Source organism: Dermacentor andersoni, chromosome 8 (genome assembly GCF_023375885.2).
Source record: "Dermacentor andersoni chromosome 8, qqDerAnde1_hic_scaffold, whole genome shotgun sequence".
Lineage (NCBI taxonomy): Eukaryota > Metazoa > Arthropoda > Arachnida > Ixodida > Ixodidae > Dermacentor > Dermacentor andersoni.
This window is the reverse complement of record NC_092821.1, coordinates 88600765-88628121: the sequence shown is the minus strand read 5'-3', so window position 1 is coordinate 88628121 and position 27357 is coordinate 88600765. Positions and strand designations below refer to the sequence as shown.

At 48.3% G+C, this 27357-nt stretch overlaps 2 protein-coding genes across 3 annotated transcripts in view; one reads left to right on the top strand and one right to left on the bottom strand.

Annotated features, from left to right (window-relative positions):
* The window catches only part of nonC (serine/threonine-protein kinase Smg1), a 130767-nt gene extending 103410 nt beyond the window's left edge, over positions 1–27357 (top strand). For both annotated transcript variants that reach the window (XM_055069804.2, XM_055069803.2), the window contains 13 exons: positions 1428–1607; positions 2888–2957; positions 4140–4288; positions 5014–5178; positions 5379–5710; positions 6788–6992; positions 8310–8570; positions 12185–12265; positions 16092–16220; positions 21373–21517; positions 22073–22165; positions 24164–24270; positions 25959–27357. In XM_055069804.2, coding sequence (XP_054925779.1) covers positions 1428–1607; positions 2888–2957; positions 4140–4288; positions 5014–5178; positions 5379–5710; positions 6788–6992; positions 8310–8570; positions 12185–12265; positions 16092–16220; positions 21373–21517; positions 22073–22165; positions 24164–24270; positions 25959–26036 — 1995 coding nt within the window. In that variant the 3' untranslated portion in view covers positions 26037–27357. The remainder of the gene's footprint in view (positions 1–1427; positions 1608–2887; positions 2958–4139; positions 4289–5013; positions 5179–5378; positions 5711–6787; positions 6993–8309; positions 8571–12184; positions 12266–16091; positions 16221–21372; positions 21518–22072; positions 22166–24163; positions 24271–25958) is intronic.
* On the bottom strand, positions 12341–13179 carry LOC140219952 (uncharacterized). The gene has a single exon (XM_072290126.1). The coding sequence runs from the start codon at positions 13177–13179 to the stop codon at positions 12598–12600; it is 582 nt and encodes a 193-aa protein (XP_072146227.1). The 3' UTR covers positions 12341–12597.

Below are 27357 nucleotides of genomic sequence, written 5' to 3'. Positions count from 1 at the left end.
TACTGCAATTAAAAGGAAAGTGATCGCATGTGCGGAGATGGGCGCAAATCGGTCCGCATCATGACCATTCAGAGTTCCCGAAACTTGCTTGTGGGACTGGCACAAACAGGAAGGGCATTCTACTCTGGCAGCTGCTGCGTAGGCACGGCCGCGCGGCTCCTATCTTGAAAGCAATCTGCGATGGAGACAGTCTACGCATCTAGGCAGTGCATGCTGTGTTCTCGTCATTTAGTTCACGTTGAAGCGAGAGGCCGCACAAAGGTCAATTTGCTCGCTCCTGCTACCACACTTCCAGCATTCTGATAAAAAGTTTCCACGGTCATTGAGTGAGATGTGTTCATGTTTGCTTGTGGACGCACGACACCATGCTTGTTAATTTAATTAGTAAGCGCATGTTTAAAAGTTTATATGGCCGATAAAACTACTATCCTTACTTTTCGTATAGCTGTCTACTAATTTGCTAATGCAATCGATGCTTCACCTTTCGGGCGAAACTATAACTTTTTTTGTTTATTGCAACTTTAGTGCATTGAGAGTAAAACTTTATTTTTCCAAGAGAGAGAGTTGTACTTCTGTATGAAGGTGCACGGTACTGTAAAGGACTTTTCTTTTTTTTAAGTCACGGCAAACAGGTGTGCATTACAATTGAGGTCGTTTTAATTTTTTTCCTTTTTTTGGTCGCGGAAAATGGGTGCGCATTACAGTCGAGGGCGCGTTAGAATCGAGTAAATACGGTATACACACACTTCACTGTGTTCAGGTTCCAAATACATAGTGTTCTATGGGCAAGAATTCATAACAGTTGTGTACTTTTTTATATTGAGGATTTCATTATATTGAAGTTCGTGACATTGAGGTTTAACTGTGTTTTGTCTTGCACCATAAGTGACTATGTTATAAGTGATCTGAACTGCATCTTTCACCACCAACAGTTGCTGTCCTTCATGCTAGGCAGGCAGGATGTTTCTTGGCCCTTTGGCTGGTGGATTTTGGCTGTACTGTATTGTGACCTTCCCCTTTTCTTTCTAAGTTGGGGAGAGGCGCCTCATGTTGAAGTCAGTCGTGTTGAGGCCATTATCACGTATCAGTGCACCTTATAGCCAAATGCGTTATCATGGCAGGACTGTAAGCAAGGCTGTAACCTGTACCGACCACAACACTGGCTTGTGACTGCTGAAGAATGTGTTAAACTTTGCGAGAGGGCAGTGGCACCATTGAGAAGTGGTTATGCAGCTAATATATAGATGGCAGCAGTACAGGTGCTACAGTTTGCATTCCAAACAAGGGATGGCACTAAGTGTGAGGAGGACAGGGGAACGTGAGAGCCGTCTTGGCAGGCAGCAAGGGAATGAAGGGGTGGATGTGCAAGTGCAACCCGTGTGGCACCGTTGTGTGATTCCAGCAACATCGTTCCCTCCTCTTTGCAGGATGTGATGGTCCACTTCCAGACCATCATTCTGCCCGAGGCCCTCAAGCGATCCATGGAGACGAGCGTGCTGTCCCTGGTGTCCAGCATGCACGAACCGCCCCTCGGCGGCCAGGGTGTTGGCGAGTACATCGAGGAGCTCGTCAGGGAGCTGCACCAGAACATGACCAACGGGGTGCAGGTGAGTGCTCACTACGGAACAGGCAGCAGCCCGTGTGTGCTAATCCATTCAGACGTAATGTAATAGTTCTCTTGCAACGCCATTCCTTTTCGTGCTTCGTTGGTAGGAAGCAGTGCATCCACATCTTTACCGGGATCGGCCACTCGTTAACGCTCAATAGTGATGGCGGAGTGGGAACAAGTGAAAGGGATTTTTACATTGTACCGACTTTCAGTTCAATCAGCAATCATTATCTCCTATAGATAACACGCAAAATCGGCATGTACGCTGTTCCAGGCGTATCGTTTAATCTAACCAAGAAGGCTGATCCCCTGCGAGAATTGTAAATAAGGCACCAGTGTGTGGACTGAAGCCGCCATCCCTATCACTGTTCATTGCTAGACCCATCCAAGCTTTAAAAACATGCCTTTCGGTTTTGGGAAGTTCCATTTATATACAGTGGAGTCTCTTTGATATGATTGAGAGGGTAAAAATGACCTAATGCAGTTACTTATTTTTTACCGCTTGGTATGTTCTCGGAAAACACGATCTTACGGCACCAATGTTCAGTTAAACAAGAAAAGGCGCGGGATCATGAACAGTAGCTGCCCGCCGCAGCAGCTACTGGACAATACTTGCCTACCCGTGTTATGCGAAAAGGCCAGCGCGCACTTGGTTTACCATTCCGGTACCAGCAAATCTCGCAGGCTGTCGCACACCCCATTCACAAGTACCGTTGCCAGCCCTATGACGTCAAGCATCTTCAGCTATCTATGTCACGGCGTGCATGGTGTAGTGTTGAAAGTATATTGCGCGCTTTTAATAGGCAATAACCCAGATGCGCCACGGTTTCCTGCTGCAGTCGGCACGAGTTGAGCGTTCCGTTTCGCTCTGGCGGCATCGTTTTCCAGCCTCGCCCACCAGCTCAATTTCGGTTTCCTGTTACGATCTCAAGATGACAAAGCGCGTCTCGGGTCACTCGGGCTCATCAGCTTGTTGCGCGTTGGCGTCTTGTACTGCAACGATGTGCGCAAAGCTTTGCATTACGTTGATATCAACAAAAGCAGTGTCTGCTGCACTTGTTAGTGACTTCAGATCCTACGTTTTCCCAGTTAGTGTGTTGTTTCTGGCATTTTTTTCTTTAGGAATGTATCAACAAGGTTCTTCTGTATTGAGAGTGCTCAACCAGTGTTTTCCATGCAAGAATTACAGGAAACTGAGGCTTATGCTAATTTGTAAGAATTGCAGCAGACATCATGTTGGCAGCAGCCATGGCTGAAGTTCCCCTCTTGCCTTTGCAGTATGAACCAACACCGACTCTGGAAGACATCAAGGTTGCTTTTGATGATTTGATGAAAACGGACGACACTGGTGAGTAGGAATTCATTTGTTTTGTGTAACAAGTCCTGCCACCAACAAGTCACTTGCTTGGCCACGCAGCGTACATACTATGCAATACAATGTCTGAGATTGCAAACACTGCATATCTCAAGCGAGGAGTACAGTCATGCCTTGATTTAAGGAAGCCTGATTTAACAAGGTTTTTGAGGAAAATGTGGGTAAAGAGACATGTCACAGAAAAGCTATTGTGTTCGAAATGCCTCAAAATGCATTCAAGTGTTACCCCAGCGAACTCATTACCATGCCCCTCTTACGAAACTGCCTGCTTCAGTGCCTTAGTGGTGCAAGCTCTTTCTCAGCTTTGCCAGATTGTGCCAGCTGCTTTGTCACATCAGAGTTAAAACTTGAGTAGTCTTCTCAGTGCAGCCTTTAGTTCATACTGTATTTGCAAGATTCTAATGCACACTTGTTTTTGATAAAAGGTGTGTTCAGATTTGCCTGCGCGTTACAGTTGTAACTAGTTCTAGTCAAAATCACAAATGAAACCAATCCTTACTAGGAAGAAAAAAAAGTTCATTGGAAGATAGCTAGCCACACTGCCGCCAAATGGCTTGTCTGAAGAAAGCAGTGCTCGGAGACATCGCAAGGTGGTTCCATGGTGCATGAAATACCCTCCCGCAGATGGTGGTTGCGGAAGCCTTCAAGAAGTGTGGCGTTTCTAATGCAATAAATGGAACTGAAGATGAATTTCTGTGGTCGGTAGACAGCAAAAAGGAGGTGTCAGACTTCGACAGCGACTAGCCACTACGATTTAGCTCTGTGCATGTCTGTGTGCCTTAGTTTGTTTCATAAAACCGTTCCAACACGGTATGTATTGACTCAGGTTTTGTTATGCACTTGATGTGCGGGGTAGAATCGGCACCAAGTTTTTTTTTTTCCTTATTTCTTTTACATTTGGGCAGCAATATAACTGTGCATTACAATCGACAACGCGGCAGAATCGTGCAAATGCGGCGATTCCTTTCTCTGACAAATTCTCACACAGGAAAATAATACGTCTTTTTGTGCTCTTGAATAAATGCTGTGTTATTCCTATGAGTGTTTTTTTATTTAGTGAAATTCTCAATTTAACGAAGCAGTTCTCGGCTGCCGGCGATTTCGTTAAACAGGCTCAAAGTTCAATTGCGAGTTCAACCACCGTGTTGCTTTCAGGACTGACACCCGGGAAGATGCTTGTCCAGGGCTTCCATGGCCTCTTCGCCAAGACGGCCACAGAACTGTCCAACTTCTACGCCACGCTAAGTGGCATAGACCTCAACTGGAAGAGCGTCGACGTGGTGTGGAGTGCCTACTCGCTCTGCGTGAGTCTGGCATTGTTGGCGTTTCCAAGGCGTTACGTAACTGCGATTTACATTGGCCAAATTACTCAGAGTGCCGTAAACGTGCGCAGAATGGAGAGAGTACTTGTAAAGGCGTTACCGAATGGAGCACCAATCCTGTCCCACGTTTGTATCACTGTTTTGCTTTTTCTAAACGTGACGGGGGTAGGCACTTAGGAGCAATGATCTATCAGTTAATACTCGCGGACAACTTTTTTGGCAGTGAAGGGAAAGCTACAGAGGCAAAGCGCGCACAAGTAAGAGTGATTTTGAAGAGAGTCCCATGTTTTCATCCACATTAGCTTAAGTAGGGGAAGAGAAAACATAAACACCTTATCAGAACAGTTAAATAAGATAAAACACACCGCTGAATGTAAACGTCTACTTATTTTGCGGCTTTTCCCTTCCACGAACGGGCAAATGCGAAACCGTCGCACGCCAAAGCTGTGTCGATTCAGCATCCGTTCCGAGCAACCAAAAGCACTGTCAGATGCTGGCGGACCACCTGGCACGGCAACACATGGTGCATAAGCTCTGCCCCCATAGCTTTCCCTTTATAGCCACGGAAAGTTGTCCGTGAGTAAAGGTTGACTCAATACTTGCTTCTAGCTTTTAGTGCGCCTTATGTGTTAATAAATGTGGGAATATGTTTTTGAGGGATTCGTTTCCACCATCAGCAGTGACGTAATTGTGCCCCTGTCACGCAGCCCCCACACCTGGACACGCTGGACGCCTACCTGAAGGACATAATGTTCCTGCGGTGCCTGCAATGCATGCACCAGATCTTCTCGCCGCAGCTGCTGTCCGGCATGGCCGAAGAACACGCCTTCCTGCCAGTCAAGCACTGCATCGCCAGCATCTACCGAGTTCAGGTGCGCACCGGAGGTCTCGTGTTGCGGCTCGGGGAGCCTAAAAGGACGTGGCAAACTGCGATTCCAGACTAGCAACACGTTGAGTGAATCGGAGGCCAGGGTTCTCGAAAACAAACATTTGGCCCTGCTAGACTGCCATCCAGTGCCCTGTCCATCCACAACTGCCGAATAAAAGAAAAAAAATCTTTCTCGTGTTGCAGATGCTTGGCCTGCCATCGTTTGCTCTGAGCTCGTGCCTGTGCGCCACGCTGGCACTGTCCCAAGCTGGCGACCCAAACCAGCTGCAGATGGATCCCCCGGCCAGCCGCACCTTGGAGTCCCTGTCGGCAGGCTGGGCGGCCAGCGGAGAGGCCCTGTCGGCCGTGGCGTCCTTGGAGGCGGCCCAGCGCCACCGTGACCTCCTGCGGCGCCTGGACCAAGCAGAGGGGGTTTTGCGAGTGCGGCTTCAGCGCTGCCAGCTGCGCTTCGCCTCCCACCACTGGCTGCACGAGGAGGCCCTACCCAACCCTGGAGGGCAGACCCTGCCTGCTAGGTGAGTCGGTCGGGAGATTCGAGGCACCTCTCCTTTCAGAGCAAACATTTCCCTGTGGAGCGAGGCGTGTTTTCATGCTGCGGTAGGCAGTGGTGTTGCGAAGCAAAGTGTGTGACCGGGGTTAGTTCGTAATCCATTGGATCGGTTGCACCAGTTTTGGGGAATCCGTCCTTGGAGGTCAGTTGGAAGTCAGTCTTCTACCCATTAGTGTGCTGTTGTTTACGATGTACCGTGAATACTGGGAAGTGTACAGCAATAATGTTGAGGAGTGTGGTATGGAAATAAGACAGCAGAGCCACTATTTGGACCAGCAGGCTTATAGTGCTGTTGGTGTTTTTTTTTACAATGCTGAAGTTGTCGACGGGGTTCTTTTGATGACACCACGTAGAACTGCAAAGTATTCATGTGTACAGTTTACAACTAGCACCTTGCATTCAGTTGGAACACTGACTTCTTAGAGCGAACTTCGCTTAAGTTACACCACAAACAGGCAACTAACAATGGCTAGTGACCCCTTTAGTTCCAGTAAAGTGCAATGTGAAGATGGAAATTTCAAAACTAAATGAGTTTAACCTCCCCTCATAGAGCTCTTGGTCACTCCTCTCTCTTGGTGGTCCCTGTAAAGACAGCGGACCGCTTTGTCTTTGAGGGGAACAAATTTAGGAAGGCCAGTCTTAGAAATGATGCACTGTCAGCATATTAGGGCTACTGAAAAATAATTTTTAACCGTCAGTTACTACAATGTCTCCAGTCTCATCTCATCACACCACCTGATTCCCTACCATTCTAGACTATGCTTCTCTTCCCTTGACACCCATTCTGCAACTCTAACAGAGCCCCGATCACCTGTCCGTATGCATTACTTGGCCCACCCGTCTCCATTTTTTTTTTCTGTTAATCTCGACTGTAATATTGGCTACCCCTCTTTGCCCATTAGCCCGCATCACCCTCTTCCTCTCTTAATGTTGCGCCTGTTCAGTTTTGTTAGCCATTGTATAAGTGCCTGGCATTTTCTCAAAAATATTGTAAGGGCAAGTAAGTGACCGCACTGCTTCTCCCCTCACCTGACGCCACCAGGGCGACCCTGCTGGCCGAGATGCGCAAGGCGGTGCAGGCGTCAGCCTCCCTGGCGGCCACCCTGTCCGAAGCCAAGGAGGCCCACCTGTCCCTGGTGGGGGCAGTCGAGCAGCGGCTCAAGTGGGCCGGAGGAGCTAACCCTGCTCTGGCCGACACACGCAACACCTTTGCCCAGCTGCTGGACCAGTGGACGGACGCTGTCCAGGTGAGAGGCTGTGCATTCGAGGGGACATGTTGGAAGGGGGGAGGTCGAGAGCCAGTTTTTCTGAACCGGCCTGGTATCCACTCTGGCGACTCGGTGGTTATTCTAGGAGTCTTCAACGCCAGTCAGATTTGTTAGTTTTGCTGCTCCTGTGGCTTGAAAAACTGGTCAATTTGCTTTTGTATGGCACTCCGCTGTCATGCATAACGTTGCTTGAATTTCAGCCCAGGTCATGCCACCACTGTGTGCTGATGACAGAGGCAAATTCGCTCCAACGAGAATCATGGCATCAGATAGTAGGAAGCTTGGTAGTGAACCTCAAATCGACTGGGCCAAAGTCAGCATTCGAAATTTTAGGCATCGTTATTGACTCCAGATGTGGCAGGGCTGCAAAGGTGTCTGGATTATCGGGCATGTCCAAAAAATCTGGCTACCACATCAACAGTCATTTACTGTATTCAGCTCGCTGTAACGGGTAATAGATATTTTCAGTTTATTTACAGCAGTAGAGCACACATGGAAATAAAGAGCATGGCCAACCAAATTTTACATTTACCGCGTTAGACGTGGTGGTTCATCACATCCACATTCATTAGATCAAGATGCGACTAATACCCCTGTCACACGAGAAGATTTAATGTCATTTGAATCGAATGGCATTCGATGCATCGAATGCCATTCGGTCTCTTGCGGTGCTGGTGCTACACAGTAAAATATAATGGCATTCGCAAATGATAGCAATGACAACCTGGAACAAAATTTGTGAAATTCAAAGAAATTTTGTGCCCATCAAATGCGTTTAAGAACTTTTTTGAGTACTTTCAAAATGGACGAAAACATTTTGATGCCAATTATTCGCAACTAAAAGCACTTCGATCAACTAATCCAATATGGCCGACCGCCGCAACAGACTCCTGATGCAAAGAGTAATAGCGCTTAAGCACAGCCCATAATGAAAATATAATCGTGGCAAAAATAATTAGTCCTTTTTATAAGTCTAAAAAAAATATCTCCTGGCTTTGCTGATGCATGCATTATTTTTTCGCATTGTATGTCACTGCTGTCTATCTGGGGCCCAAGAGTATACATTCGGTTCGAAATCGAATGCGAATGAGTTCCCCTAAATCATTCGATGGCAAATGGCATTCCATTCGAATGACATGAAGTTTTCTCGTGTAAATCCCGATTAGTGGGATCACATGCGAATGCCATTCGATTCGAATGACATTAAATGTTCTCGTGAAGTTTCCTTGAAAGACCAACTAACTGGTGCAGCGCCGCATAGTTGCAGTGGTGATGGCAATGTGCGTTCCCGCGCAGCTGGTGAACGACCTGTCCGTGGAAGTGTGCGAGGCCAGCGAGGCCCTGCTGCTGCGGGAAGCCCTGCGTACGCGCACCACCGAGGCCCTGGCGTGGGACTCGGGCCTGCTGGGCCTCCTCAACCGCTGCCAGGAGAGCTGCATGCTGGCCGAGAACGCCGCCCCGCTGGCCCCTGCCGAGCAGCAGCTGCTGCAGCTGCAGGGCTCGGCACCCCTGCCCAGCGAGACCAGCGTCGAGTGGCTCCGTTCCCTCCTCGACAAGGTGGGTGCGGTTTCCCGCAAAAGTCGCTAGACTGAGCTCTGGTGCTAGTGCGTCCACAGAGGCTGCAGGGCGTGGCTGTTAGCAAGTTTTTAGAGGCAAGTTTCCGAAGCAGCCAAGATCATCGCCTCACCTTTGCGTGCGATGCAGCACATAAATGCCCTATCGTGCCATGTATTCGTTTCCTCTTCGGTTGTTTCCGTAGTCGTCGACTGAGCTCTGGTGGAATTCTTATCCTCGTGCCGCTGCGTGGCTTGTCCTGTGGTACCAGCTAACACTCCCAGGGTAATACAGACATTTAGCCTGTCCGCTATTCCGTCAAACGGGAGCGGTTTGGGCGGATTGCCAGACTTGTGGGGGCGTAAACGTGAGCAAGCAGAGCGGTGCAGCCGCCTGGTGGCGTAGATTTCAACCAAACAAACATAGAGCTAAAATTGTGGTAACCCCCTATATCCTCCTTCGCTGCTGGTGCAAATTTTCAGCAGCGGCGTAGCGTGAACACAATTGCACCACTCGGTGTCGAAAATCTTGGCGTCGAAAATTTATGCCAGCAGCTAAGTAAAATATAGTAATTGGCTTTGTGTTTGTGGGGTTCAGCTTTGCACCACCAGCTGGCGCCACCAATCTGGCCGCTCACATTTACGCCCCTGCTCAACTGGCAAACAGCCCTCGCTTGCCGAAATACAGGACGCACTAAAATTCTCTAGTATCAGGTGCACATACACAGATTTGCGGAAAAAGTGGACAGGAGGATGGCACTGGAGTAGCTTAATGGTACAAAGTGTTGCATGCACAATGTGGAACATGCGCTCTCTATTCTTGCCTGTGGCAAGCTGCCCTTTCATCCACTTTCGTTTCCTTTTGAATTTTTATTTCTACATTTCTGCAAAGCGTTCATCATGACCCAAAACCAACCAAAAGGCTTTTAGTATCGTGCTTTCAGTGCCACTGGTGTGCTGAAAAATCTGATTTTTCTGGTGAAATTTGTTTGTTTTTTAAAGTGTCAGATTAGTGAGATATTTTATTAGTCCCCTCTGCATCTGAAATATCATTTAGTAGGGGTGTGCAAATAATGAATAGTGGGTTTCGAATCGAATATCGAATCAAATCAAAAAAGAAAAGCCAAATATCGAATCAAATATCAGAAAACTTTTAATAAAATTTAATGCTTACAGATTTTGAAGGAAAAAGCACAGAGCTGCACATGCTCAATAGTCTCCTAGCATTGCATAACAAGAATGTACCAAGAGATTGGTAACATACGTATAGATAGTCAAGGTATACTACACGGTCTACTCTTATTAAAGGGAACACCAAATTATGTCAGCACTGAGTGCAGCTCACCTTTAGTACAGTCAGCGACTGATTTTCCAGACGGCAGATTTTTCTGACATGCCCGATAATTCGTATGCCTTTGCGGCACCGCCACGGTACCCCATAGAGTCATTGTATAAAAACGTCTGAACTTTCGGATGCAAAAACCCTTCGCCATCCGGTTTTCCAGACATTTTGCATGACCGCAGGTCCAAAACGGCATGGTTGAAGCCACCATCGGCTCCATTTAGATTACTTCACCACCTCTAACTGGCGCTCTCGCAGGAAATCCGCTGGCAGCCATAGCCACCGCCGCAGTAATGCTAGGCCTAGCTACTTCGACATTAGATACCAAGCCTCTTGCGTTTCGGTGCCTTGTTTTTCATTAACATTTTGCCGCTGTTAGCAATGGCGCTGACTCTGCGTTTGTAATCCTCGCCAATGGCTCCGAAGCTCAGAAAGCACGAGTTGCATAATACTGTTTCTGAAAATCAGCTTCGCCTCAATACAGCAGTGTTACATGGTGAATCATATGCGAAGTATTGCGGTGAAGCATACCAACAGTGGGAAGGGGCAACTGTTATGGGACACGCTATGTATTCTTTAATGATACACACGTGCACCTGCCGTCTCCTGTCAAGGTACGAGCGCCGATACACCTAATAAGTTTGCTGGCAGGCCCTCAGAGCTATTTCGGACGTGTCTGTGGCAATTTGAACCCTTAGGGGCAGTAAAAGGCATTCATTTTTTTCGAACTGCCTGATTTTTCGTATTCGCAGCCCCTAGGGAGACCGAAAAATGGAATGTTGACTGTATATGAAAATCTGTAAAATATTTTATCATAAAGTTTCTCTTGAATAAAGTCAAGTACTTTTTTTAATCTCAATGAATTAGTGACGTTCTGTTGTACTGAATGAGGTTTGCCGTTAAATCGTGGACCTGTGTTTTGTGGCAGTCTTTTAATTTACTGCATAAGAAGTTTTGCTGTCCATTTTTCTCGAAAATGCAGAAAGGCTAGCCTTACTTTGCAGTAGGTGGGTTATCGTAAGGTCAATCTGCGTGCTGGATGAAAGGACCACACATCACATTACTCAATTACCGCTACACGCATAGCTGGCACTGATGGTAAAGAGCAGGTGCCGTTCACATATCAGGTTCAGTATGATTTGCCACCTGTCAAAAAAGCCGAACTCTGGAGCATCGCAGAAAGCTTGACACTCTCCACACCCCCTCCCTCCCCCTTCTCCTCCTCGTTCATCCACCGTCTCTCGCTTTTGTTTGCGAGGCACACCATGCCCAACAAACCAATATTGAGAAGGAAATTCTCTGCGAGGCGGTATGTCAGCTTTCCAAGTGTCACGTCGCTTAGATCAGCATCGATATGGCACCAAACCGTAACTTTAACTCGCTCACACCCGATGAAGCAGCGCCATTTAGACTTAATGGCCAAGGCAGTGTAGCCGGGACGAAAATTTGCTACTGGCTGATGTGGTAATGAGCCGCAAGCAGTCGGGGAGTGCTTGCCGCTAAATACCGCTAATGTGGTTGTACAGGTGGCTTATCAGTGATCGGTCCCGAGATAACATGAGTGGGTTATATTAATGGCTCTTGAAATGGCGGGAAGTTCCTTGATGTGCATATCCAACACGATCTACCTTCCTATCGACAGCTGATTGGCCCAACCTTCGCACATGTGTTTGCGCTTTATGAAATACAAGCTGGTTTTGTTGATGTTCCCTCTGTACAGGTGTAGCGTTATCATTTCGATCGGTCCTGTTGACCCAGACGAACCTTGTACTGACAGAGGCAGCCCCGGCCAGCGCAGTGCCGTTCTGCAAATTGCGCCCTTCGGGTGCTGTCTACGCGATCCCTGCATCGGGCTGACGTTATAGAACGCTCAGTGACAGTCCGCTACTGCGCCAGCCGAGGCAGCCTGTTTGCAGCGCGCTTGGTGGACAAGCCCAAACGTTTGCTTGGGCGACATCGAGCACGAGGGGCTACAGGGCGCAGGCGGCATGTGGCACTGCACGGGTCTTTACACCGAATATATAGAATATTTGACAAATTAAATATATATTCAATTTGCAAATTGAATTGTTCAAACATTCACTATTCAATTTGATTCGATGATATTCGATATTTGCACACCCTTATCATGTAGTGGTCGTGTTTTGATGTGCTGTGTGCCTGACAATTTGTTATGGAGACAGCTGCAGCTGCTATAGCTGTAATTAAGCCCCATCACATGACGGAAGTGTAGGGCACACCTTTATCATTAGTGTTGTGCTGTGTGCTGTCCCTAGGTGGCGCTTGGTGCCTGCCGGGAACAACTGGAGCAGGCCAAGACAAGCCGAGATACATGCAGGGAAGCACTGCAGAGCCAGGTGAGAGCACCACCGCGTGATACTCGTACAGCTATTGATGCCAAGGTGTAAGAGTTTTTCAGGGCTGGTTGATAGTAGGATGGAACTTTGATGAACTGCTTCATTTGAAACCAAATATTATTTAAAATAACCGTTGGGTTCCATCGCAACTGTGTATGCACAATACAGTCGAACCTTGATATATCGAACAGCGCGGTGATCGCAAAATAGTTCGATATAGCCAGAATTCGATATATAAAATCACGTAGAAAACGCGTCAAAAACTAGCACAAATCAATCAATGAACCAATCGTGGCGCAATAGATACTCACATGAAGCTTCAAACAAAGTATTTATTTAATTCGCTGAAAGTACTGAAGCAGCGTAGCCTGCTTCATATTGGCAACCGCGTGTTTGATCACGGCGTCCTCAACATAGTCCAAACGGTCCACAAGAGACAGTCCAGTCCCTTCTATTGTGCCGCAGTAGCGGCGTACAACGGCCAAAGCAGCTACAGCCTCAGTTGCAGTAGGGAGTGCTGCAACATCAGCGCTTGCTGGATCAGCCTCGGCAGCGTCTTCGTTTAGCCGCTGAGCAGTCACTTCTGCAGCGATCTCCACGTCTGTTAACTCCGCCACTGTTCCGGTTCTGTCGTCACTGCCAACGAAGTCCTCAATGCACATGCTGTGTGGCTCAGCACCGACAAAGCGCTCGAACTGGCTCCAGGTTTCTTCAAGCTGGCATTCTTCCTCTGTGCCATCCAACGTCAAATCTTCGGTTGCTTCCTCGGAAGCTTCTTCAATGCGGGTCACGAAACCCGCATGCCGAAAGCAGTGAACTTCTCGGCGCCGAGAATGAACGCAAAGTTCTTGGCCTTCTGCTGTAGCATTGGTCTCGATATATGAATATTCCGGCCCCTTACGTCGATAAACCATTTGTACAGCGCCTTCTCGATGTCTTCAAAGGCAGCTTTGCGCACCCGCCACGCGCCTGAGTGCTGGTTCTGTTCCGCCTTGGCCTTTATGTCACTCTTATTTTTCAGCAGAGTGCTCAAAGTACTCCTAGGGATGTTGAAAGCTTCGGCGACGCTCGCTTTTTTTTCTCCATTTTCAACGCGCTGTATCACTTCCAATTTCGCAGCAAATGTCAGGGTCGTACGCTTCTTCGCGTTTGCAGCCATCACACCAACCACGACAGGCCTACGCCACACACACAACTGGCGTAGCACAAACGGCAGCACCGAGACGCACGTGTTGTCAAACTAGCCAACCTGGCCAAGCCACGGCCATGCCAAGCCGCCGCGTGTGTACGCCGCTACGTTCAAATGGCGCCCTCGGCGCAACAGATGTGGGCAGCTGTCGTACGCAGCAGTCTGAAACGCCCATCGCGCCGCCGCTAACTTCGAGAGTGTTGCGGAAAAGCTCGCCTCCTGTCAACAGAGCGCACTTGGTCTGGGGCGGCGGAGTTCGATATATCCATTGTACATCCGGCCCCGTTCGAAATAAAAAATTAAAAATGCATGCGATTTTCCACGTGATATAGAAAGTGTTCGATATACGCAATAATTCGATATATCCGTGTTCGACATATCGAGGTTTGACTGTATGTGTACATTTTGTCAGTTGAACACCTGTCGTAATGTAAGTTATGAATGCATGCTGTGAGATTTAAAAGATCCTGGGAATAGGAGACACTGCATTACCGCTGTGAAAACATAAAAAGGGCCTTCGTTGCTCTTAGTGTGCAGTAATACCAGCTACCCGATACAGTCGCCGACTGATAAATTGGACACCGATAATCCGGACATGCTCGGTTATTCGGACAGCTTCGCAGCACTGCCAATGGCCCCATAGACTTACTGCGTAAAGATGGCCGATATTTCGGATAGCCGCCAGCTCTACATTCGATTATCCGAACTCCGTCCATGGCTGTAGCGTACGTCGACTCTGGCGCCATTATCTCCTCTGGCAACCTCGACGAGACATCAAGTATTGCCCCAGAGATACGAGACATGAAATATGGCCTCGGAGATTTAACTGCAAATGGCGATCTTGGAGGCTTTGCCAAATTGTGAGGTTGCATCAACATAGCGATCATCACATCCGTTTTGACACCACCGTGCACGGTTCGCTCTTGTTTGTTGAATTTGCCCTCTTGACAGCGTTCCAGCATCCTGTACTTGTTTGCTTAGTATGCTTTCCAGACAACACTCTGCTGGCTACAGCAAGTCTTTTTCGTGAAGTTATTGACAGTCCGCATCAAATGGCACCAACGGTGCTCTCGCAGTCCGACTCCAAATTTTTGAGTCTCGGTGCCAATGAGCCCGACTCCGCAACTAAAGAGCCTGAATTGCTGCCTACCACAGTGAGCTCAACTGCGGACATCATTGATCACCTGCTAGGCTGCGGTGTGCCGGTTTCTGCCGCCGTTACATTTGAAGACATTGAAGATGTCAACAGCGCAGTGTCGTCGTCTGCTGAACTGAACTATGACGGAACAATTGAGCAAGTTCTCCCACCATCAAATAGAGACGTTAAGTCGGATGATGATGATGTGCCGTGTGCTCTGGAGCCTTCACATGTGGATCTGACTCTAGCTTTTGCAGTCCTTGCATCGGTGTATAGAGACAATACAAAACTGGCTGAAATACAGGTGGACTTAGCTGCACGTAAGCGGAAGTGCATGCAGCAATCAATCCATCACTTCGTCCTTGCACAGGGGCCTTAAAGCATAAATAAAATAATTTTTTTGTGGATACATTAGTCTTTTTGGACGTTCAATAGTTCAGACTTATTTACGCTCCCTGTGTAGTCTGAATTATCAGTTGTTGACTGTACAGTGGAACCACATTGATACGTTCCTCGCTTTTGTGTTTTGCCAGCTGCTTGGTCGTGTTTTGACACTCCCAACCTTAATCCCATTGACTCCTATATATTGCGTTCCCCTTTGATATGTTGCCACTCTATAATGTTCCCACATCCTACGTTGCATTTGAACGTGGCAGTCTTGTAAATTTAGCGGTGCAGAGGGAAAATTGTTCTCACATTGTACTACAAAGACGATAAATGTATGCATTGCCAGAATCGTATGTTGCAACAAGTGGCCGGTGCGATGCAACAAGCTACTACAGTTTGCAGTAAGCAACTGAGTAAGCAACGTGCACAGAGCAGTTGATGAAGAGTTGTTGAAGCACTCGGAGTGTGCACTGGTTGCACCCTACTGGTCGCACTGGTTGCACACTACTGGGAACCGAGTGCAGGGCTACATTTATTTTGAGGCCGGCAAGAGTGCATAATCGCCTGTTCTCTCTAGTCAGCTTCGCCGCAATAGAGTCGCGTTATGCGGTGAAGCATACACAAAATATTGCAATGAGGGATATTTAGAGTGGAACAGGGCCACTGTCACAGGGCATTGTACGTGTTCGTTTAATATACACATGCTGTCCCCGGTCACAGCACAAGCACAGAGACATCTGATTACTTGCAGCCATTCAGTGCTGTTGCTGATGTGGCAGTTTGCGATCTTCCTCACTGTTACGTTTTCCCTGCTGTTAGGTTTTTTCCCAGTTTCTTTAAAAACGTATCAACGAGGTTCTACTCTATTCATGCAAGGGATACTTGCTCAATGAGACTGTTTCCTCTCGTGCCCGAACTACACACAATGTCAGATAGTGCTTGCAATGGAGCACTGTCTCTTGTAGGTTAGTAACAAAATCGACTCCTGCAATTCTGTTAATGTCATGCGAGGAAGGTAAATGCTGCAACACAGTGCGTAGTTCAAGCGAAGTTGCCGTCAAGTGCAACCTCGCTGCATCTGGTAAAGTGACGACCTCTCCTCCTCCACGCAGGTGTCAACATTGCGGGCAGATGTGTTGGGTAAGCACCACGAGCTGCTGTCCGAGCTGCGCTCGCTGCTCAAGTCGCTGGCGCGGCAGGAGGACACTACTGTGCAGGAGTATCTTGCCACCTATCGGCAGGTGAGGCTGTTTTTCTTGCAAGCTGTGCACTTTACGAAGCGGTTGCAACAAGTTGTCAGTGATGCCAGATTTTATTTGGCGGCATTGTTGGCGTTGCCATGGTAACTGGCACAGCCCGAGTTGCTGACCCCTCTCTGATAGTTTCTGTGTGGTTGATTAACAGGCAGCGTTCGCTGATCGTTCACCGTCTGATCTGCCGAGACCCATGTATCCTAACTAGCTGCTCACATGTGCACAGTGGTAATGCTAGCAGTGGAAAATAATACTGTTCTTGCTCCCCTGCTCAGCCGACTGGGCCAAATGTGATTGTGTGTCCACTTGGCTTCTCTGTTGGTTTTGCAGCCGTGTTGACTGCGCATTGCTCACATCTGCGGCGCACGTGCTTGTCAAATATGCAAGTTCAACGCAGCTTTCTGCAGTGCCCGAGGACATTAAATGGGAACTGAGTGCACCATAGGTGGGGGCATTGAATTAAAACGCTATAAACGTCTCCACAGTGGTTTCATGGTAGAAAGCATATCGCTGGTCAAAAATCGCATGGTGACGCAAGAAATTGTATCACCGCCCGAAATAGCTGGAGTCTGGTTAATGGGCCTACAAGATAAGTTCAGCTTAGATTAAGCAGTCAGCAGATTTTACACAGTGACAGGCAACATTGAAAAATCAGTGTGTACCGTATTTATTCGTATATAAGGCAAGGTGTTTTCCCAGAATCCTTAGCCTCAAAGTCCCCCCTCCTCGCATGTATGCGAGGCTGATATATTCAATTACTGTTTCAATATAGCAGCAGAACCACATTTCTAGTGATCCAGGTTTGGACGCCTGCATGAATTGTAGCAATAAACCTTGGCAAGTGAGGCAATACAGTATTTTTGCATACATAACCTGCACCGAGCATTCTAAGCATTTAACAGTGAAAGTAGAGTGCAAGTTACTATATACGAACTTCACCTCGAGTTTTGACTCCACAGCAGCATGAATATTGCCTTGTGGTGCTACTTTATGGTAGCGCGTGTTGCGCTGCCTTGAAGTCACATCTTGAGGTGAAATTTGCACTGCTGTGAAGTTGCACCTCAAGGCAGAATTTGCATATAATCGGCACCGATTATTATAATTATTCCTGGGGCTTCCAATTATTTGATATTTCGGGTAATCCTCGCCGAGTCTAAATCATCCGTTGGCTATGCTATATTACCTTACTTTAGTGTGCATGTTTAAGTCTTTTTCCGAGGCACCCCAACTAGGCAACCCCGCCTTATAATCGAATAAATATGATATGTTGCTTATGATTACTTTGTCTGGCACCCTTAAAAAGCACATTCTGTACACGCAGCCTGCAACTTTCGTTTGCAAGAAAATTCAGCCCTGTTATAAAATGAGCTTTTCTGTTGCGTTGTTTGACATTTACTTACTTCAAAACTCCTTAGTTTCACAAACCTGCCATTTTCATGCCACCATCCACTGGTGTGGTCAGTGGGCGGAGTGTTCTCCTTCCAAGCACGACGGGGTTGCGGGTTCGAGGCCTACCCACGGCTGCTGCATCCTGATGGAGGGAGAATCCAAATGCATTCGCGTAGCGAAAGTGAGCTAGGCCTTAAAACACCTCTAGTGGACAAAATCACTCTGAGCCCCGCCCTCCAGTGCCTCCCATTGCACCTACGTTGCTTTGGGTAGAGCAACCAGTCATTCGACCATTCTGCGTTAACCTTCCAGTTGAAAATTAAAGAAACAGTTCGGTGAATGTGTGAAATGCATGCTCTGGTCAGAGACCACATAACTGGACTGCAAGCACTCGCTACTAGACAATTGCACGGGTCCAGTGCCCGCTGCAGTAAGTAATCTCCAGGCACAAATATTGTTTCCGTACCTTTAGTTATTTCCACGCCACGGAAAATTGCAACTCCCAAAGCATTTATTGTGTGCAGACTGTAGCATGGAAAATAGGGCAGATAAAGGATGCAATGTGTGTGCTGCATTTCGTGACATTTACAATTTTATGGCCCTGCCTATTGAAACTGCGTCCCGATCGTATAACAAACATTTTCAAAAAAGGCGCACTGCTACAACGAACATTTCAAACCCGCTCACTGTAAAAGGAGGGTGCATGCGAAGTTCCGAAGCACAGAAGCGTGCCCTAACTGGGCCTGAGCCAGTCCGACCGCGATGAAGATTCAACCGCACGGTAGAACTGCACGCCGGAGACATCAAGCTCCCCGAACACAAGCTCGGCAGTACGGGTACTCCACAGGGTTCGGTCATATCGCCGTTGCTCTTTAACCTCGTCATGATCGGGGTAGCGAGGGCAGTAACGGGGACCGGCGTCCGGCATACGATCTACGCCGACGACATTACCCTGTGGGCGGCCGGCGGCACCGACGCCAGCATCGAGCAACAGCTGCGAGCGGCGGTTACCGCCATCGAGCAGCACCTTGATGGCACAGGCCTAATGTGCTCGCCCGCCAAATCCGAGCTGTTCGTCGTCACACCGCTTCGACCGGGACGGAAGCGCGCTCCTCTTCGGGCGTGTGATCACATCAAAATTATGACTGCATCGGGGCAACGCATCCCCGAAGAAGTTCCCAAGATCAGGGTCCTGGGCCTGCTGCTCAACAAAAGCGGCCGCAACGACGAGACCATCAACAAGCTTACCACCAAGGCAATGGACGCCATCCGGCTCATACATCGAGTCTCTACACGACGGGCGGGCATGCGTGAAGACAGTCTCGTGCGCCTTGTCCAGTCGTTCGTGATCAGTCACATCGCCTACGTTGCGCCCTACCTTAACTGGCACGTCACTGACAGGACCAAGATCAACACGCTGATCAGATGGGCTTACAAGACAGCGCTGGGTTTAATGGAGACCACGAGTACGGCTCGGCTCTTGCAGCTCGGCGTCCATAACACCCTAGAAGAAATAGCCGAGGCGCAGCTCACCGCGCAATTCGAGCGCCTCTCTACCACCAAGACGGGCCGCTGTATACTGACGTCCTTGGGTTACAACCCCCAAGCTCCCAGCCGGCAACCGTGTGAGATCACAGATCAGGCGCGGGCCCACATTTACGTGGACCCCATCCCGAAGAACATGCACCCAGAATACAACCAAGAACGGCGGCAGGCGCGGGCCAAGGCCCTCACCGAGCAACACGCCCAAGACCCGCACGCCCGGTACGTGGACGCCGCGGAATACAAGCGGGAAGGCTTCGCGGCAGTGGTCGTTGCGGCGGCTACCAGCACCAAGACAACGGCAGCGAGCGTGCGGTGCACGAACGCCACAGACGCCGAGGAGGTTGCCATCGCTCTGGCGATCACCGAGGCCGAGTGTCGCACCGTGCTCAGCGACTCGAGGAATGCCGTGCGCAACTTTGCCAAGGGGCGAATATGCGCGCCGGCGGCCGCCATCATCGGCAAGCTCCAACTTCAAGACCGCGGCAGCACCGTCCGTATCAAGTGGTTCCTGGTGCACGCCGGCGAGTGTGCATCCTCACCGAACCACAACGAGATGGCCCATTCGGCGGCGCGAGCGCTTACTTTCCGCGCCCCCGAGAGTGACCGTTCCGTGTGGTGGTTCGAAACCAAGGACAGATTGATTAGTTATGCCGAAGTAACCAAGTGTTACTGCTTAGCTCGACAGACAATGCCGCCTCCCCACCCGGCACTCAGTCGGGAGGAGGGCGTAATCCTAAGACAAATACAGACCGCGTCACTCCTCGCCCCCACAATGCTGCACGTGCTTCACCCAGAGCTCTATCCGAGTGGGCTGTGCGGTGTTTGTGCAGCGGGTCCGGCGGACCAATGGCACATCATGTGGGACTGTGCCAGGTTCCCGACGGCAGCTACCTCCAGGACTTACCCGCCAGAACTTCAAAGTGCACTGCAGTCAGCAGACAAGGACTCACAACTATGGGCTGTCCAGCAGGCCCGGGGTGCACTCGAAAAGCACAAGCCTCATGACCCACTACAAACGGGCCCAACTGGGCTAGTGCAGAGTAGGGTATAACCCCGGGTGGACGCTTGGCCAGCGTCACGACTCGTTAAATCGTCGTTTGCCGGCACTTTATTAAAGTTATTCCTATCCTATCCTATCAACCGCAGAGATGAGCGAGCGGGGGGTCGCCACAGATTTTCGCTCGTCTTTGAGGCACATCTTCAGTGTGCATCAAGGCAAAGTAGTGCAATGTAGTTGTGGCCGTGGCCTCCAATCTCGGAGGCCACAGCAGTAGCCCATTTGTGTGGAGTTCTCCGTGAGGCACCTTCGTGGTGTTGCGTGCATTCTCTGAAGCTACAGCTGCAGCACTCTCACTCCTGCACATTTCTCCATGCGGCACCGCATGCACTAGGTTATGTGCGCTATTTGGACCAGTTTGAACCAGTGGCCACTCGAGTTTTCCTGTCGATACTTACACGGCATGAGTCAGCATGAACACGGCATGACTGAGCCACTGCCACGGAAAATTGCGAAGAGTTGGCGGTTACAGTTTGTCAACTTTTCATTGACGTTGTTGCTGATAACAGTTCACGATAGCATTCTACCTTTCAAACTTGACTATTCTTCATCTGAAGCGACATAACAAAACTAAACTTTGCGGCTCTTGACCGATGCTGCTGAGGTAGTGGCAAGACCTTTGCCTTTACAGTTTCCGCTTCCAGCTAACTAAAATGTTTGGTTATGGTTTGGTTAACGTTTGGTTACAACGTTTGGTTAAAATCTGCTCGTGTCCCGCTGATACTAAAATGTATCGCCAGCTATCAACAATAGAATGGTGGTGGGTTCACTCGTACTTTTGTAATGGCAGGTGATCCGAACCGGGCGGGCACCATTTCGGAGGAGCTGCGTCGCCGCATTTCATTCTTTAGATGACGCTTTTAAACTTGTAGTTCAATGCAGGAAATGTGCCAGGAACAAAAATGAAGGTACTGAAAATCGTATTTTCTGTGCACAGTAGCATCGGTTGTAACTGTCAATGCCAGTTACCGTGTTGTTAAGTTTTTGGCATTTTAAAGAAGTCTGCATATAACAGACTAATGATGCAGCAACCGCATTTCACGGAACTCTCGAGTTCATCATTAACGGGTGCGCCTATATTTGCGCATGTTGTGTGGTTGTTTGTCTTATCTGGCATCCTTTGCTTTTCTCGGTCACCTTGATTTGCAGTTCTCTGAGCGTGCTTCTGAGCTAGTGAGGACCCTGCTGGCTCCCGATACAACACCAAGCGACAGTGCCCAGGAGGCACTCTCCGAACTCATTGCCATGGTTCCTCGGGTCTACGATGGGCTCACGGAGCTTGCCAATGCTCAGGGTGAGAATGGCTAGGTGGCTAGCGGCTATTGTAGTTGCACAATGGGATAAACGAGAGGGCAGCCCAAAAAGAAGTTTAATGGACTGGTGTCCATGTCCATTTTTTACACGTTTTTTACACCATCCTCGTCTTGTTTGGGCCATTTCATTGATGGTAGCTCAGAGCAAGGTTGCAGACTAGCATTGCATACATTGTGCAGCTATCATTATTTAAAAAAATAAAAGAACACTGTCTTTCTATGATTTCTGTAGTTCACCTTCTCTATGGACAGAAATGTTTAGGAGTACTTATACATTATTTTCAGTAAAGAAGTTTTTGGACTGCTTGGAGTAAGAGTCCTGGAAGGTACAAATAAAATTTAGAAAAGGTAACTTTTTAAAAAGTTTTTTTGGCAATTTGAAAGCAGCACACCCATTTAAAGCAATGAAGTTTTCAACTATTTTATAAGGGAACCATTTCATGCTACTCAATTGAACGAGTTCAAAAGAGACTCTTCAGAGCTCAACAAGTGACAGGTTGCGACTCTGACCACATACTGTATCTAAATTCTTTCAGATGGCCTTGACCAGCCAAAGAACGCAACTGTCGGCAAGAGTGTGGAGCAGACACCAGATCGGAAAGTGACCAAGGACCCCAGGACAGGAAAAGGTGAGAGCAATTGTGTGGGCGAATATGTGATATCATAATATTGGTTTTACACCGGCTGTCCTCACTGAGTGTCGATGGGCATTATCCGTGCTAGTCATGAGCATTCTTTTCATTGTGCACAAATAGTTAAGTTTAATTAGCAAACATTTAATTAACATAAATAATCATTAAGGTGTCGTGCAGAAGTCAGAGGCTGTCGAGAAATGACCAATAGCCATGTGTAAAGCAACCTTGACCGTCGGAGGCTGTTTCATCATCATCATCAGCCAGTTTTATGTCCACTGCAGGACGAAGGCCTCTCCCTGCAATCTCCAATTACCCCTGTTTAACCTTCCATGAGATCGTCTCCCACTATAAAGAGGAACATAGGTGCTTCCCGCTCCACACGCACAACAATGTAAATCTCAAGCGATCACGCTTAGGATGCTTCAGACGAGGTCACATCCCTCGTGAGGTTTCCTAAGCAGGATTAACACAGAAACTGATCCACAGTGCCCAGATTGTGGGGAGAGGTTTAGCACTCTAGCTCATATGTTCTGGCAGTGTCCTGCATTACGGGATATGACACTCACCAGCGAACAGGGCTGGGACGAGCCCATTTCAAGTATCGGTACTTGAGATAGTCTCGAGAACATCCAGTCTATGGCCGTCCAGAGGGCCTGTGAAAGAGCAAAGAGGCTTGGCCTCCCGATTCTGACATGGAAGCAACTAGCGGCGAGCTGGCTAGACCCTCTGGACCTCAATAAGGTTCTTTGTCTGTCTGTTACAAGACACCACATAGGAGACAAAGAACAAGAGACTTACTGTGCCTATGATAGTGACACCTAAAGCTAATAATTAGACAGTGGTGGGTGGTTTTAAGACTTCGGTTTCCACAAATTGATTTCATTGGGAGTTAGGTGGTGGACATACAGGCAATGGCAAAGTGGGACCTAGGAAGTTTTTTTTGTTGCAGGAGAGGAAAAAAAGGAGAATTCTTGGCAAAATGCTTGCATAAGAAGTTTGTATAACTTCTGGTAACGAGCTTGTTTACTTATGCCACAAGCTGGTACTCTGTCTGTTCAGTTCAGTTTCAGTCAGTAAAATAAGTGAAACAATGTCCACTTGGCTTATGCTTGCTTGGCATTGGCAGGACATGCAAGGTTGGTTTGTGAAAGCAACCCTACAAGACCAGCATGTATAGCAATGTGCAATCGGCAATGTCTGCTCAAACTAAAAATTAACTACAGGCACATTCATAATCGCTCATTTTTGATATGTCACTTTTTTCTGTGCAAATTGGTTGGCAAAGTCAATTGAAGTGGGTTTCTATGAAAGGAATGTCGTACCCGCAATAAACATTACTTTCATGTTGCATAGTTAGGCTGTTAATAATATGCCAATAACGCGGCTCGACACTGTACGCTACGTCCAGCAGAAATGAAACTACATATTCTCGAAAGTGATACTGCAAGATACTTCTCCTGTTCTACCAGTGAAGTAAATTTGAATGGATTTCGGAAATTTTTGTTGTGGTTGTTGCAACTAAATCTGCCCAGAACAAGGCCATTGGCTCTTTTACAGAAATGTTGGTAGTACTGAGTAGTAAGCTGAATTTTGGACATTTATGCTGCATGTGGCTAAAATTGATGCAAACTGTTTGGTTGTTCAGATTCAGAGGCACGTGTGTAAGAACTAGGATGATGATCTCCCAACACATGGTATCTATTGTCTTGAGACCACGACCATACAACAGAACTAAAGCATATGCATGAAAGCAACTTGACTTCCAACTGCCTTTTCTCGGGACAGAAAAGAATGTACTAGTAGAACAAAAGCAAAGATAAATGTCTTCGTATCGCGAATGAATTAAATTGGGATTCAGTGATATTGTGCGTTTACTTTTGCCCCTGTTCTGTCTTGGCCTGGTCCCTCAAAGAGATAGAATGGCCGCCAGCCCACACTGATTACCTTGGCAGTGTGTGCTCATCTGGTTGTGCTCCCGCGTTCTGTCTGCAGCTCTGCAGGAACGCAACAGCTATGCGGTGGGAGTGTGGCGGAGGGTGAAGATGAAGTTGGACGGTCGTGACCCCGACAGCAGCAAGCGCTCCAGCGTTGCCGAGCAGGTGAGGGCAGCCACGACGCTATATCACTCTGCGTGCATGCATCGTGTGGCACTGTTCACTCTGTGAGGCCTGCTTAATTCGCCAGCAGTTACTGCATTTCACTCTGTGTCTTAAACCAGCCATTGTGCATTATGGGGTTGCGCTCTGCATGTGACTGGAGCAGAAGGCAAGCTCCGGTTCTAGCCACGCTCGGTCAACCTGTAGTGCAAGTAAATCAAAACTGCGGCAGATGTGGGTAAGTAAGGCCAGATGGCGGCATACATTGAAACGATGTGTATTGCTATACGCGAGAAGTACTGTATTTATTCGAATCTGGGCCAAAAGTTTTTTTCAAATAGCCATATACCAAACTCTAGGGTCGGCTTAGATTCGAGGATTTTAAAGAACGCGCCAGTTTGTAATTGAATATGATAACTATGGTGCATAGCTTGTGGCATCTAGAAAAGCCGGTATCGCAGCCGCTACTAGCCGCGCCAGTAGCCAACCGAAGTACACGAGCGACGTCGCCATTTTGACCTGCGTTGTATCGGTATGGTGGCTAAGTATCGGCGTGCAGCGTGCCGTTATCGTAATGGCACCAAAAGGTGATGCCACAAACGAAAAGTTGTGCTAGCCGCAGAGGTATTGTCAAACGTTCAAGCCGGGCGGGACTTCAGCATCGATGAGAAAAACGTCTGTCGTTGGAGGGGGCGACGGGAGACGACTTTTGCATGTGCTGCAATGAGGAGATGATAACGATAAGGAAGCGCACGATAACAGAGAAGAGCTGTTCAAAATCGCGCCACACTCTCTGCGCATACATGGGCGCGCAGACGCGAGCTTGCACGTGTCCGCAAGCGTTCGAGGCTAGGAGTGAGGAGTACGTAGAGTGAGCTCGGCATGTTCATATTAAATAAATACTGTTTTCGTTTTGTGAGAACTGTTTTATGAAATACTGTATTCATTTTATTGACAGTCGTAGCCAGAGAGCGCAATCACTTGCTGGTGCAGTGCACTGGAATAAATGGGCTTTTATGCTCCCCACAATTTTCACAGCACAACTTGCACTTGCCTTTTGAAGGAAGTGCTGGGCTCGTTCATTTGGTTCAAATTGGTTCAGGTAGTGCTGTGTGAAGGGAGCGGACCTTGTAATGAAATAGCTCTTTAGGTCATGGCATTACAACGGCACCTGTGATAATAAAGGTGAGCTACTTGTGAAGCCATGTTTGCAATGTTGTGAGGGATAGCTTTCAATGCTATTGGTAGTGGTGGTGGTGTTGCAGGCGGTTCTAGCCTGGCAGGCAATGCCAGTCATTGCTCCACTTATAGCACCTCTTAATCGTTATAAATTTTGTCACCACATGTCTGAAGGTCCACTGTCCCTAAAAAATAGTACCTCTCTTCAGATGATCTAGTGACCTTCTGGAAACACCAGACATTGTGCACATACGTGTGAGAAACATTTTCTCATGGCCTCAAGTAATGTTTCACTCCGCAGTGTAACACCAGCAAGACCATATGAAGCGCTCCGCAGTGCCCATCTGTCCAGGCTCTACAGTCAATTCACTGTGTTGTGTGGTCTGGTTGCATTAATACACCAGCATTTATTGCTTGCATTGTGTAGACTGTCTGTGTAGACTGGCTCCTCACGAATTACTTTATCACAGACATTGATATTAACTGCATCGCTGTGTCCCGCTCTTTCCCAGGTGGATTATATAATCAGTGAGGCAACGCGCCTGGAAAACTTGGCACTGCTGTACGAAGGCTGGACGCCTTGGGTGTGATCCGCCACCGGCATCAGCCCCCCCTGGGAGTGGGGGGTAACTGGATTCCTGGCTCCAGCAGACAACGCGGGACAGCAGACGACGACAACGATGGCACCCGAGATCAACAGCAAACGCAAGGCAGCCCCATCCGCAAAAACCCCGGCTGGGGAAAAAGCAAAAAAAAAACATGGGTTGAGGGAGAGGAGGTCCCAACGCGTGCGCCTCGCAGTAATGTCGTCGCCACGGCAACAACCGCCAAACCCCCACGTCGACTCTTAAGCAGAACGCTCTCCTCAAGTCTCTCTCTGTATGACAAGCGACCGCCGCGGGGAAACGAACGGACTCCGGGGCTGCCAGCACGCCCCAGCTAATGACTGCAGCAGCCATCTTCCTGTCCTCCTCCCTGTGAGCCTCCCTCTTTCAGTCGGCCGCACCCAGGGAGCACATAAGACAACCATTGCACCAAACTCTAGCAGATGGCTGCCCCTCCAGCAAACGGCACTTGCTGCCAAGCCTGGCTTGAAAAGAGCACAAATGGTGCTGACACGAGGTTACGCACTCGTGCTTTCTGCGTCTGCTCTGGGGTTTTTCTGAGGAGGGAGCGTCATCAGTGGCCATCGGTGTGTGGCACTACTGCCTGTGCTCCGGGAGGGGGAAGGACTCTTTCAAAGATGGTGCAACCTGGTGTTTGTTTCAATTTTGACACCGCTAGTGGGAGTTGCCCTTTGAGTGTGAAAGGCTGCGGATTTCCTTTGGCAAGAGGAAACCGAAGCAGAGAAATAAGCAGCAGCTTGTAGCCTATGCTCTTATGCTGTTTTCCGGCAAGTGTACGACAAACATGCTGTGTGCTTCTGACCCTTTCTTTTTATTTTCGTTATCTTTTCTGGCCTGTTTTCAACCCTTGCCTATTTGGTTTGAACTTGTTGCAACCCCTGCTAGCAATGTTGTTTCTCTCCTAGTTTTGTGTGTGCCTCTTTATTGTAGACGCGTGAAGTTTTTGTTATTCCTTGTGCTGGAAGTGTGTGTCAGAAGGTCAGGTGGACACTGGTTAACGCAGAGACTTGGAGAGTCATTCACGTAGCTTGCATTCTAACGTGTACTTTTTTTATGTCTGTTCTAACTTAAGCACATTTCTTGAACTGCCATATCACTTTTTTTTGTGGGGGGGAAGGGGGGCAGGTTTAAAATAACAGTTCACAGTTTTGCCAAATTGGGTAAAGATATACTTTTCCATCCTCATTGTTTCGAACGTGTCTTCCTGGTTTTCTTGATTTTCGTGGGCTCACTTCATTTTTCCCCTGTGTAACAGAATGCATCAATAAAAGCCATCAGTATCAAA

What these genes read in the sequence shown, in the direction of transcription:
- LOC140219952 (XM_072290126.1), bottom strand. Translation starts at nt 13,179, where the DNA reads ATGGTTTATCGACGTAAGGGGCCGGAATATTCATATATCGAGACCAAT.